The 15,000-nt window shown below is 39.8% G+C and overlaps 1 protein-coding gene across 1 annotated transcript in view; it reads left to right on the top strand.

Moving 5' to 3' along the window:
* Positions 1–5,142, top strand: part of LOC132563973 (uncharacterized) — a 6,698-nt gene extending 1,556 nt beyond the window's left edge. Inside the window, exons 4-5 of the mRNA XM_060228725.1 lie at positions 1,796–1,876; positions 2,859–5,142. Of these exons, the coding sequence (XP_060084708.1) occupies positions 1,796–1,876; positions 2,859–3,839 (1,062 nt within the window). The 3' untranslated portion in view covers positions 3,840–5,142. The remainder of the gene's footprint in view (positions 1–1,795; positions 1,877–2,858) is intronic.
* The last annotated feature ends 9,858 nt before the right edge of the window (positions 5,143–15,000 follow it).

Below are 15,000 nucleotides of genomic sequence, written 5' to 3'. Positions count from 1 at the left end.
CTAGCAATTTTTTGAAAAACAATCCTATTCATCCTGTAGGAATGATTTTGCCCTGAGCTCAAGATTTTGTTTAAAGAGAATCAGTTTTGTACTAACAGTGGTTCAGAGCCTCCTTGAATGGGAAGGATTGACTCAATAGGGGAAATAGAGCAAAGCCTTTAAAATCCTACTCCTTCTTTGGGAAGGATTTTATGTTGCCTAAATTTAATCTGAAGCATTTCTAGGTGATGGAGATCAATTCTGTATAAATGGTTGGTCTAGGCCTCCTTGGGAAGGAGGAGTTGGGCCCAATAGGGGAAATAGAGCAAATTCTTTGAGATCCTACTCCATGTGGATTGGAATGATTGGATTTTGCCCAAATATAATCTGAAGCATTCATAGGTGACAGAGAATCAATTTGTGTAAAAGTTGGGTCTCAACCTCCTGAAATGGAAAGGATGGGGCCCAATAGGGGTAATAGAGCAGATTATTTAAAACCTTAATTCTTCTGTAGGAATGATTGAATCTTGCCCAAATTTGGTCTGAAGCATTCTTAGGTGACAGGAAATCAATTTGGTGTAAACAATTGGTCTTTGCCCCATGGGGCAGGGCAAGGCAGGGCAGGAGGGGTGGGGAACAATAGGGAAATAAAGCAAATTCTTTAAAATCTACTCCTCATGTAGAAATGATTGGATTTGGTCTGAAGCATTCTTAGGTGAAGGGAAATAGATCTTGGCCTCCTGGGACCAGAAGGATGAAGCCCAGTATGGGAAACAGATCAAATTCTTTAAGATCTTACTCTTCTTGTAGGAATGATTTTATCAAATTTGGTCTTAAGTTTTCTTTGGTGAAGAGGAAGCGATTTTGCTAGGCGAGAGTATCAGTTCCATGTAATTGAAAATTAAGCTTTCAAACTAAAAAAAAAGAAACTTTGTAAGTATGCACAAATCAGTTCTGTTCAGTCTGCCCCAATGCTGGAACTGATGGACAGGTTCTAATACTGTTTAAATACCTGAAGACCTCAGGTGACCATTAAGGCCCATGAGCCTCTTGTTACAACAAACTTTGGTGTCATAAAAATTTATAATTATGCACCTTCACATGCATCACATGTGGTGAACAATTACAGGGACCAATGTCATAAACAGTACCTGGACTTGGACTATTGTAACTAATAACTAAATAATCCCTTTATAATCTGTTTTAAAGCTTTGATGTTGTTTTGGGCCCAATATCCATTACCGCTGCTAGTAGTAACCTGTTTTGGAACTTTAAACTGCTTCACTGAATTGTACATATTACTGAAATTCCACTTATTTTATGGAAAATGTGTTCAAAGTTTCAAATTTTGCTATTGAAAGTCATCATCTATAAAAGCATTTGATTTTTTTTGCATGCAATTGGTTAAAACTCGCATTTAAAGTTACAAATATATATATATCTTATCAACATGTTTAGCCTTTCAGTTATTTTAGTACTTTGATTATTTGTTAATAGTAAAACTGTCGCAGTCACAGAGTACACCCTTGAGGAATTAATAGGATCTTTTCCTAGCTTGATGATACTACCAAGGAATCAATATCATCAATGTGTCTCAACTGTCTAACCTGAAATTTTGTGGAGGGTTAGGCTATCAAGAATTTACTCTAGAGCTTGATATTGCATGAACTGAAAATAGCATTTTTCATGATTTTCATGTCTTCGCCAGTGTGCTAAAGTTTACAATAAATCAGAAAAGGCAACATCATTGAGCTCTAATCACATCTAAATTTATTCTGACTTTTAATTCTGTACACTGTGGTGTATTTTTTGACAGGGGTTTGCAGGTGGATTATGTGAATATTGTGCCTCAAGGACCATGGTGGAATCAGAGGGGAAAGGATGCTCCAAGTCTCTTGTAAGTATAGATTTACCAGATTTTCCATGGGTGATCTGATACAGTGAAGCCATGGTCATACGAGAGATACATTAAAGAGCAGGGCAGATTATACTGAAATTGAAAAATAATAGATACTTATTTTCTTTTCCTCAGGAATCCTTTTACTTTTACTATTGAATGTACCTGCATCATAGGGCAAAGTGTGTTTATACTGTGTGTTGCACTCATTGTCAATTTTGCATCAGCATTTTCCTTTAAATTACTTCTTTTCCATAACTAAAAGACCACAAAATGTCATATTACATTGGTAGATACCTGGGATGAAATCCAGCAAAGTTTGCATAAAAAATGACTTTGACTTAAGGCTACAGGGGTAAAATTTGTTAAACTAATAGGCAAAGACTATCAGTATAATTGATAAGTTTGTTCCTGGGATTAGATGAAGCACAACACATTTTATGAAAAGAAACAGCCTTGAATTGTATATAAGTTTAAACAGGGGTAAGATTGTTAAGTTGCTCAAACAAGTTTTTTTTTGATGAACTGAAGGTCAAAGAATCATGATAATTGTCTTGTTGGTTTCTGGAATGGGATGAAGTCCAACATGTTTTGTAAAACAGATTTTGGTGGTCATCAGTCAAAATTAAACGGTCAAATGTCATACTTGACCACCTTTTAAATGATAAGAGTATTGGCCTTCCCAAACCCAGGTGGAGAACTGAGGTTTGCAGTTTGATATTTACCCTATCTGTGACAGTTTGTGTTCCTCAGAAGATGAGAATCTGAGTGGTCTGTGCTGTAATGGTTGTGTCCTTGAGCAAGACAACAATCTGGATGGCAATGTGATAGCCACTAACTTCTGCAAAGAGACCACACCTCAACATCACCCTTGTGCTGAGCTTTGTTGTTTTGAGACAATGTGTAATTGCCTCAGGGTTTACATGCAGTAGGTTGAATCAGTGAATAACATTTTCCAAAGAGTTATTGTTGTATATTTCAGGTGATAGCCAATTTTTTGCTGAGCTTTGTTGCTTTGGGACAATGTATAATTGCCTCAGCGTTTGCAGGCAGCGCTTTCAGCACCTGTTCTAAGGATCCTGGTCCACCCCCTGACGAGGACTCATTTTTCACCACAGACTTTAGACAATGTGTTAGCTACAGATCTGAAGTGAAGAGCTCTGCGATCTTCCTTATTTTGTTTGGCATTGTAGTTGGAGTGACATCATTGGCTTCCATTGTTGTTTATTGTATGTACAAGTCTCCCTTTGGTGTATATAATCAACAGCTGATGTTGGTCCAGGTGGAACGTGATACTTCTGCCATACAGCACATACTAAATTTGCAGGAACAATACCCAGACAGAAACCCATGTAGCGCAGAGGAGTTACAACAACTGCAAAGCTACATCACAGAGCTACAGACAAAACTGTCAGAGGTAGCATCTGTTCCTCAAAGACAAGGAGCAGGTAATGCAGTCAATTTGATGAACATTCAGGCAAAAATTACAACTCTACAGCAGACACTTAACACACTCATTCAGATGTCCAATCGACCACAACAACCTGCACATCCCTTTCAGCCAGAGATCGGGGTTTCAAGTTACCCTGGCTACCCTATGGGAGGTCCGGGACAGCCTATGTATTATATACAAGGTCAAGGTCAACCTGTGCCTTATTCACAAGGTCAAGGCCAACCTGTACCTTATTCACAAGGTCAAGGTCAACCTGTGCCTTATTCACAAGGTCAACCTGTACCTTATTCTCAAGGTCAAGGTCAACCTGTACCTTATTCACAAGGTCAAGCTGTATATTACAGCCATGGGGGTAATGTACAAACTCCACTTATAAGTAACCCTAATGTAGGTCAAGGTCAGCATGTACATCGTCCACATGACCCCAAGGCAGGAGGTGAGCTTCCTCCATCATATGAGACAGTAATGGGCAAAGATGATGATGGTTGTACAGAGAAGAACTGGGTGTAGAAGTGATGTATTCTTGTGAGATTATCAGTGATTATGATTCTACAACCTGCTCATGCTATGTGTACTTTTTTAAGATATATACATGTATTAAAACATTAACCAATAAGTATATAGATAAATATAACATGTTGCAATTAAAATCAGTTGAAATAAAAGTGCATCATGTTTAAAAATTGTATGTATATATGGTGTAAATACCGATGTGTTCAATAAGCAAGCTGCTAGTGTTTATTTACAAGTGGCTATGTAACCTTGTAAGTAAAGTCTATCAAATAGATCAGTGACCTAGAAATTTTGGATTCAATATTTACTGTAATGTTTTAGAAGACACATAGATAGTAATTGTACAGGTTGTGGAAAGATATTATTATAGATATTAATATTAAGGATCCTTGTACAGGTTGTCTATGGATGTTCTAGATATTAAGGAGTCTAAGACCCAATATTCTCCCTTCCAAACTTCCAGATCCTTCCATGTTAACTTAATACAGTTATCTTTCACTCACAATAGCTACAAGTTGTGGCTAGAGTTTTAATTAAATCATATGTTAGCCTGGTGGACAAAGCTAGCTTGTTCCTGCCAGTCTTGCTGTGATATCTATGGTAACTATGATATCTCGTCTGAAGCTTGCAGGCATTGACTTTTACTTAGATGTCTTAAAATCTCTTTGATATTCTTGTATTTTATTTTTCTTGTTAGAAATTTAATCTTATTAAGAGGATTTTTTACATATTTCTAGAAGTGTGACGAAAACCTATTTTTATGAAATACAGGTTTTCATGACCAATGTGACATTACACCATCAATTGCCTTTTTAACTAGTCTGCTGGGAGAGTTGAACTTCTCATAATGTGTTAATTATTATGCAAGGGTCCTAACTTCCCTTTGCACATGTATTGATTACTAGTACAAATTTTAATCATTGCTTTCTGTGACTAATGATCTGTGAATGCAAACGATTGTTATACAGGTTCAGTCAAGAAAATATATAAATATTGGGTGATATAGATATATAGATTGAGATGATAAATATAAGGTCATAGTCATATGTTCAATACAAAATATACACTATTCATATTATGATTAACTGTACAGATGTGGTTATATTATGGGTTGTTCTGTATAATTAGTTTCAGTATACCTCGGTTTTGTTTCCTACAAGCAGAGATTTTTTTACATGATGGAAAGTTCATACAAGTATATTAGTATATTTTGCTATGCTGCTCATGTTTTAACTTGCCTGTTTTTTTTGTTTTTTTTTTGTTTACATCATCTCATTATTAAAAGTTCTTTATAATGTAATGCTGGAATGTTATTGTTTTCATTTTATTTTATTCTCATGTAAGACCATATTTGAATATTGGCATTTCACTTTGTTCCAAATGATCCAAAACATGGAGACTAAACAGAGGTGTTAGTAATGCATATCATTATTACACTAGCCTCACTACAAAAGGAAACAGTGACAGAATTATCATATAGGTCTCACTACAAAAGGAGACAGTGACAGACTTATCAGATAGGCCTCACTACAAAAGGAGACAGTGACAGACTTATCGCATAGGCCTCACTACAAAAGGAGACAGTGACAGACTTATCACAAAGGCCTCACTGCAAAAGGAGATAGTGACTGACTTATCGCATAGGCCTCACTACAAAACGACAGTGACAGACTTGTCACATAGGGCTCACTACAAACGGAGACAGTGACCGACTTATCGCATAGGCCTCACTACAAAAAGACAGTGACAGACTTGTCACATAGGCCTCACTACAAACGGAGACAGTGACCGACTTACCGCATAGGCCTCACTACAAAAGGAGACAGTGACAGACTTATCACATAGGCCTCGCTACAAAAGGAGACAGTAACAGACTTATCAGATAGGCCTCACTACTAAAGGAGACAGTGACAGACTTATCACATAGGCCTCATTACAAAAGGAGACAGTGAGACTTATCATATAGGCCTCGCTACAAAAGGAGACAGTAACAACATAAAACATCATTCACATACGAACGGGTAGTAAAGGATCATTTCAACTAAGTGTATACACATCAGATAAGTGCATGTATAAGACAGTTAAACGTCCAGAAATCTTGGATTCAATATTACAAACGAACGCAAATGTAATTATATAAAGGCAAACGTCAAAAAAGAGCAAACTACACCTCAACCACATCACGATCCTGTAATCAAAATATTGTCATATCAAGAAACACATTACAGATCGCGACATAACATAACCAGTAACAATAAAGAACTGTACAGATCGATCCGAACGCGACCAAACAGAACCTTGTATAGATCACCACAAACCAAGGGAAACCAGTAACAATTTAGGACGCGACCAAACAGAAACCAATCAAAGCCAGTATATGTCACCACAAATCAATAGGAACCAGTCACAGTATAGAACGCGACCAAACAGAAACCAATCAAATCCAGTATATGTCACCACAAGTCAATAGGAACCAGTCACAGTATAGAACGCGACCAAACAGAAACCTGCAAAGATCACAGCAAGCTAAGAGGAACCAGTCACAGTATAGAACGCGACCAAACAGAAATATGTATAGATCACGGCAAACTAAGAGGAACTAGTCACAGTATAGAACGCGACCAAACAGAAACCTGTATAGATCACAGCAAACTAAGAGGCAAAGATCACAGCAAGCTAAGAGGAATCAGTCACAGTATAGAACGCGACCAAACAGAAACCTGTATAGATCACAGCAAACTAAGAGGAACCAGTCAGAGTATAGAACGTGACCAAACAGAAACCTGTATAGATCACAGCAAACTAAGAGGAACCTGTCACAGTATAGAACGCGACCAAACAGAAACCTGTATAGATCACAGCAAACTAAGAGGAACCAGTCACAGTATAGAACGCGACCAAACAGAAACCTGCAAAGATCACAGCAAACTAAGAGGAATCAATAGGAACCAGTCACAGTATAGAACGCGACCAAACAGAAACCTGTATAGATCACAGCAAACTAAGAGGAACCAGTCAGAGTATAGAACGCGACCAAACAGAAACCTGTATCGATCACAGTAAACTAAGAGGAACCAGTCACAGTATAGAACGCGACCAAAAACAGAAACCTGCAAAGATCACAGCAAGCTAAGAGGAACCAGTCACAGTAACCATCACATCCAAATAGAAATCAAACTAAGAGAACACTTCACATATCAGGAACCATCACAGAAACGTCTATATCACAGTGGAACTAAGAGGAACCAGTCACATATAGATCACAAACAGAAACCTGTATAGATCACAGCAAACTAAGAGGAACCAGAACAGTATATCAACGCGACCAAACAGAAACCAATATATCACAGCAAACTATGACAAATCAATAGGAACCAGTCATATAGAACATCGTCTATATCACAGTGGAGAACCATATAGGATCATGAAACCAAAGAAACTCATATAGACCATCACGTCTATATCACAGTGGAGAACATATCTAAGCTTCCATATCAGGAACCATTCCATCACATCGTCTATATCACAGTGGAGAACGCTTCTATATCAGGATCCATCACATCGTCTATATCACAGTGGAGAAAACTTCTATATCAGGATCCATCACATCGTCTATATCACAGTGGAGAACACTTCTATATCAGGAACCATCACATCGTCTATATCACAGTGGAGAACGCTTCTATATCAGGAACCATCACATCGTCTATATCACAGTGGAGAACACTCCTATATCAGGAACCATCACATCGTCTATATCACAGTGGAGAACACTCCTATATCAGGAACCATCACATCGTCTATATCACAGTGGAGAACACTTCTATATCAGGAACCATCACATCGTCTATATCACAGTGGAGAACACTCCTATATCAGGAACCATCACATCGTCTATATCACCGTGGAGAACACTTCTATATCAGGAACCATCACATCGTCTATATCACAGTGGAGAACACTTCTATATCAGGAACCATCACATCGTCTATATCACAGTGGAGAACGTTCCTATATCAGGAACCATCACATCGTCTATATCACAGTGGAGAACACTATATCAGGAACCATCACATCGTCTATATCACAGTGGAGAACACTTCTATATCAGGAACCATCACATCGTCTATATCACAGTGGAGAACACTCCTATATCAGGAACCATCACATCGTCTATATCACAGTGGAGAACACTCCTATATCAGGAACCATCACATCGTCTATATCACAGTGGAGAACACTCCTATATCAGGAACCATCACATCGTCTATATCACAGTGGAGAACACTCCTATATCAGGAACCATCACATCGTCTATATCACAGTGGAGAACACTTCTATATCAGGAACCATCACATCGTCTATATCACAGTGGAGAACACTCCTATATCAGGAACCATCACATCGTCTATATCACAGTGGAGAACACTCCTATATCAGGAACCATCACATCGTCTATATCACAGTGGAGAACGTTCCTATATCAGGAACCATCACATCGTCTATATCACAGTGGAGAACACTCCTATATCAGGAACCATCACATCGTCTATATCACAGTGGAGAACACTTATATCAGGAACCATATATCAGGAACCATCACATCGTCTATATCACAGTGGAGAACACTTCTATATCAGGAACCATCACATCGTCTATATCACAGTGGAGAACGTTCCTATATCAGGAACCATCACATCGTCTATATCACAGTGGAGAACACTCCTATATCAGGAACCATCACATCGTCTATATCACAGTGGAGAACTCCTATATCAGGAACCATCACATCGTCTATATCACAGTGGAGAACACTTCTATATCAGGAACCATCACATCGTCTATATCACAGTGGAGAACGCTTCTATATCAGGAACCATCACATCGTCTATATCACAGTGGAGAACACTTCTATATCAGGAACCATCACATCGTCTATATCACAGTGGAGAACACTTCTATATCAGGAACCATCACATCGTCTATATCACAGTGGAGAACACTTATATCTATATCAGGAACCATCACATCGTCTATATCACAGTGGAGAACACTCCTATATCAGGAACCATCACATCGTCTATATCACAGTGGAGAAAACTCCTATATCAGGAACCATCACATCGTCTATATCACAGTGGAGAACACTCCTATATCAGGAACCATCACATCGTCTATATCACAGTGGAGAACACTACTATATCAGGACCCATCACATCGTCTATATCACAGTGGAGAACACTATATCAGGAACCATCACATCGTCTATATCACAGTGGAGAACACTCCTATATCAGGAACCATCACATCGTCTATATCACAGTGGAGAACACTCCTATATCAGGAACCATCACATCGTCTATATCACAGGGAACCATCACATCGTCTATATCACAGTGGAGAACACTCCTATATCAGGAACCATCACATCGTCTATATCACAGTGGAGAACACTCCTATATCAGGAACCATCACATCGTCTATATCACAGTGGAGAACACTTCTATATCAGGAACCATCACATCGTCTATATCACAGTGGAGAACACTCCTATATCAGGAACCATCACATCGTCTATATCACAGTGGAGAACACTCCTATATCAGGAACCATCACATCGTCTATATCACAGTGGAGAACACTTCTATATCAGGAACCATCACATCGTCTATATCACAGTGGAGAACACTCCTATATCAGGAACCATCACATCGTCTATATCACAGTGGAGAAGACTTCTATATCAGGAACCATCACATCGTCTTCTATATCAGGAACCATCACATCGTCTATATCACAGTGGAGAACACTTCCTATATCAGGAACCATCACATCGTCTATATCACAGTGGAGAACACTTCTATATCAGGAACCATCACATCGTCTATATCACAGTGGAGAACACTCCTATATCAGGAACCATCACATCGTCTATATCACAGTGGAGAACACTTCTATATCAGGAACCATCACATCGTCTATATCACAGTGGAGAAGACTTCTATATCAGGAACCATCACATATCACAGTGGAGAACGTCTATATCACAGTGGAGAACACTCCTATATCAGGAACCATCACATCGTCTATATCACAGTGGAGAACACTCCTATATCAGGAACCATCACATCGTCTATATCACAGTGGAGAACACTCCTATATCAGGAACCATCACATCGTCTATATCACAGTGGAGAACACTCCTATATCAGGAACCATCACATCGTCTATATCACAGTGGAGAACGTTCCTATATCAGGAACCATCACATCGTCTATATCACAGTGGAGAACGTTCCTATATCAGGAACCATCACATCGTCTATATCACAGTGGAGAACACTCCTATATCAGGAACCATCACATCGTCTATATCACAGTGGAGAACACTTCTATATCAGGAACCATCACATCGTCTATATCACAGTGGAGAACACTCCTATATCAGGAACCATCACATCGTCTATATCACAGTGGAGAACACTTCTATATCAGGAACCATCACATCGTCTATATCACAATGGAGTGGAACCGTCACATCGTCTACACAGTCCTTCCTATATCAGGAACCATCACATCGTCTATATCACAGTGGAGAACACTCCTATATCAGGAACCATCACATCGTCTATATCACAGTGGAGAACACTTCTATATCAGGAACCATCACATCGTCTATATCACAGTGGAGAACACTTCTATATCAGGAACCATCACATCGTCTATATCACAGTGGAGAACACTCCTATATCAGGAACCATCACATCGTCTATATCACAGTGGAGAACACTCCTATATCAGGAACCATCACATCGTCTATATCACAGTGGAGAACACTCCTATATCAGGAACCATCACATCGTCTATATCACAGTGGAGAACACTCCTATATCAGGAACCATCACATCGTCTATATCACAGTGGAGAACACTTCTATATCAGGAACCATCACATCGTCTATATCACAGTGGAGAACACTCCTATATCAGGAACCATCACATCGTCTATATCACAGTGGAGAACACTCCTATATCAGGAACCATCACATCGTCTATATCACAGTGGAGAACACTTCTATATCAGGAACCATCACATCGTCTATATCACAGTGGAGAACACTCCTATATCAGGAACCATCACATCGTCTATATCACAGTGGAGAACACTCCTATATCAGGAACCATCACATCGTCTATATCACAGTGGAGAACACTCCTATATCAGGAACCATCACATCGTCTATATCACAGTGGAGAACACTCCTATATCAGGAACCATCACATCGTCTATATCACAGTGGAGAACACTTCTATATCAGGAACCATCACATCGTCTATATCACAGTGGAGAACACTCCTATATCAGGAACCATCACATCGTCTATATCACCGTGGAGAACACTCCTATATCAGGAACCATCACATCGTCTATCACAGTGGATATCACACATCGTCTATATCACAGTGGAGAACACTCCTATATCAGGAACCATCACATCGTCTATATCACAGTGGAGAACACTCCTATATCAGGAACCATCACATCGTCTATATCACAGTGGAGAACACTCCTATATCAGGAACCATCACATCGTCTATATCACAGTGGAGAACACTCCTATATCAGGAACCATCACATCGTCTATATCACAGTGGAGAACACTCCTATATCAGGAACCATCACATCGTCTATATCACAGTGGAGAACACTTCTATATCAGGAACCATCACATCGTCTATATCACAGTTGAGAACACTTCTATATCAGGAACCATCACATCGTCTATATCACAGTGGAGAACACTCCTATATCAGGAACCATCACATCGTCTATATCACAGTGGAGAACACTCCTATATCAGGAACCATCACATCGTCTATATCACAGTGGAGAACACTCCTATATCGGGAACCATCAGTTCCTCTGTATCACCGTGGAGAACACTCCTATATCAGGAACCATCACATCGTCTATATCACAGTGGAGAACACTCCTATATCAGGAACCATCACATCGTCTATATCACAGTGGAGAACACTCCTATATCAGGAACCATCACATCGTCTATATCACAGTGGAGAACACTCCTATATCAGGAACCATCACATCGTCTATATCACAGTGGAGAACACTCCTATATCAGGAACCATCACATCGTCTATATCACAGTGGAGAACACTCCTATATCAGGAACCATCACATCGTCTATATCACAGTGGAGAACACTCCTATATCAGGAACCATCAGTTCCTCTGTATCACCGTGGAGAACACTCCTATATCAGGAACCATCACATCGTCTATATCACAGTGGAGAACACTCCTATATCAGGAACCATCACATCGTCTATATCACAGTGGAGAACACTCCTATATCAGGAACCATCACATCGTCTATATCACAGTGGAGAACACTCCTCTATATCAGGAACCATCACATCGTCTATATCACAGTGGAGAACACTTCTATATCAGGAACCATCATATATCACAGTGCGGGAACCATCACATCGTCTATATCACAGTGGAGAACACTCCTATATCAGGAACCATCACATCGTCTATATCACAGTGGATGACACTTCTATATCAGGAACCATCACATCGTCTATATCACAGTGGAGAACACTTCTATAATCTATATCACAGGGAACCATCACATCGTCTATATCACAGTGGAGAACACTCCTATATCAGGAACCATCACATCGTCTATATCACAGTGGAGAACACTTCTATATCAGGAACCATCACATCGTCTATATCACAGTGGAGAACGCTTCTACATCAGGAACCATCATATCGTCTATATCACAGTGGAGAACGTTCCTATATCAGGAACCATCACATCGTCTATATCACAGTGGATATATCAGGAACCATCACATCGTCTATATCACAGTGGAGAACACTTCTATATCAGGAACCATCACATCGTCTATATCACAGTGGAGAACACTTCTATATCAGGAACCATCACATCGTCTATATCACAGTGGAGAACACTCCTATATCAGGAACCATCACATCGTCTATATCACAGTGGAGAACACTTCTATATCAGGAACCATCACATCGTCTATATCACAGTGGAGAACACTCCTATATCAGGAACCATCACATCGTCTATATCACAGTGGAGAACACTCCTATATCAGGATCCATCACATCGTCTATATCACAGTGGATGACACTTCTATATCAGGAACCATCACATCGTCTATATCACAGTGGAGAACGCTTCTATATCAGGAACCATCACATCGTCTGGAACCATCACATCGTCTATATCACAGTGGAGAACACTTCTATATCAGGAACCATCACATCGTCTATATCACAGTGGAGAACGCTTCTATATCAGGAACCATCACATCGTCTATATCACACTCTATATCAGGAACATCACATCGTCTATATCACAGTGGAGAATGCTTCTATATCAGGAACCATCATATCGTCTATATCACAGTGGAGAACACTCCTATATCAGGAACCATCACATCGTCTATATCACAGTGGATGACACTTCGATATCAGGAACCATCACATCGTCTATATCACAGTGGAGAACACTCCTATATCAGGAACCATCACATCGTCTATATCACAGTGGAGAACACTCCTATATCAGGAACCATCACATCGTCTATATCACCGTGGAGAACACTCCTATATCAGGAACCATCACATCGTCTATATCACAGTGGAGAACACTCCTATATCAGGAACCATCACATCGTCTATATCACAGTGGAGAACACTCCTATATCGGGAACCATCACATCGTCTATATCACAGTGGATGACACTTCTATATCAGGAACCATCATATCGTCTATATCACAGTGGAGAACGTTCCTATATCAGGAACCATCACATCGTCTATATCACAGTGGAGAACACTCCTATATCGGGAACCATCACATCGTCTATATCACAGTGGAGAACACTTCTATATCGGGAACCATCACATCGTCTATATCACAGTGGAGAACACTTCTATATCAGGAACCATCACATCGTCTATATCACAGTGGAGAACACTCCTATATCAGGAACCATCACATCGTCTATATCACAGTGGAGAACACTTCTATATCAGGAACCATCACATCGTCTATATCACAGTGGAGAACACTTCTATATCAGGAACCATCACATCGTCTATATCACAGTGGAGAACACTTCTATATCAGGAACCATCACATCGTCTATATCACAGTGGAGAACACTTCTATATCAGGAACCATCACATCGTCTATATCACAGTGGATGACACTTCTATATCAGGAACCATCACATCGTCTATATCACCGTGGAGAACACTCCTATATCAGGAACCATCACATCGTGGAACCATCACATCGTCTATATCACAGTGGAGAACACTTCTATATCAGGAACCATCATATCAGGAACCATCATCGTCTATATCACAGTGGAGAACACTCCTATATCAGGAACCATCACATCGTCTATATCACAGTGGAGAACACTCCTATATCAGGAACCATCAAATCGTCTATATCACAGTGGAGAACACTCCTATATCAGGAACCATCACATCGTCTATATCACAGTGGAGAACACTCCTATATCAGGAACCATCACATCGTCTATATCACAGTGGAGAACACTCCTATATCAGGAACCATCACATCGTCTATATCACAGTGGAGAACACTCCTATATCAGGAACCATCACATCGTCTATATCACAGTGGAGAACACTTCTATATCAGGAACCATCACATCGTCTATATCACCGTGGATGACACTTCTATATCAGGAACCATCACATCGTCTATATCACAGTGGAGAACGTTCCTACATCAGGAACCATCACATCGTCTATATCACAGTGGAGAACACTCCTATATCAGGAACCATCACATCGTCTATATCACAGTGGAGAACACTCCTATATCAGGAACCATCACATCGTCTATATCACAGTGGAGAACACTCCTATATCAGGAACCATCACATCGTCTATATCACAGTGGAGAACGTTCCTACATCAGGAACCATCACATCGTCTATATCACAGTGGAGAACACTCCTATATCAGGAACCATCACATCGTCTATATCACAGTGGATGAAAACTCCTATATCGGGATCCATCACATCGTCTATATCACAGTGGAGAACACTTC

The sequence above is a fragment of the Ylistrum balloti genome, unplaced genomic scaffold (genome assembly GCF_031769215.1).
Source record: "Ylistrum balloti isolate Yb309-2 unplaced genomic scaffold, AGI_CSIRO_Ybal_v1 Utg371944, whole genome shotgun sequence".
NCBI lineage: Eukaryota > Metazoa > Mollusca > Bivalvia > Pectinida > Pectinidae > Ylistrum > Ylistrum balloti.
This window is presented reverse-complemented; position numbering and strand designations above follow the sequence as displayed.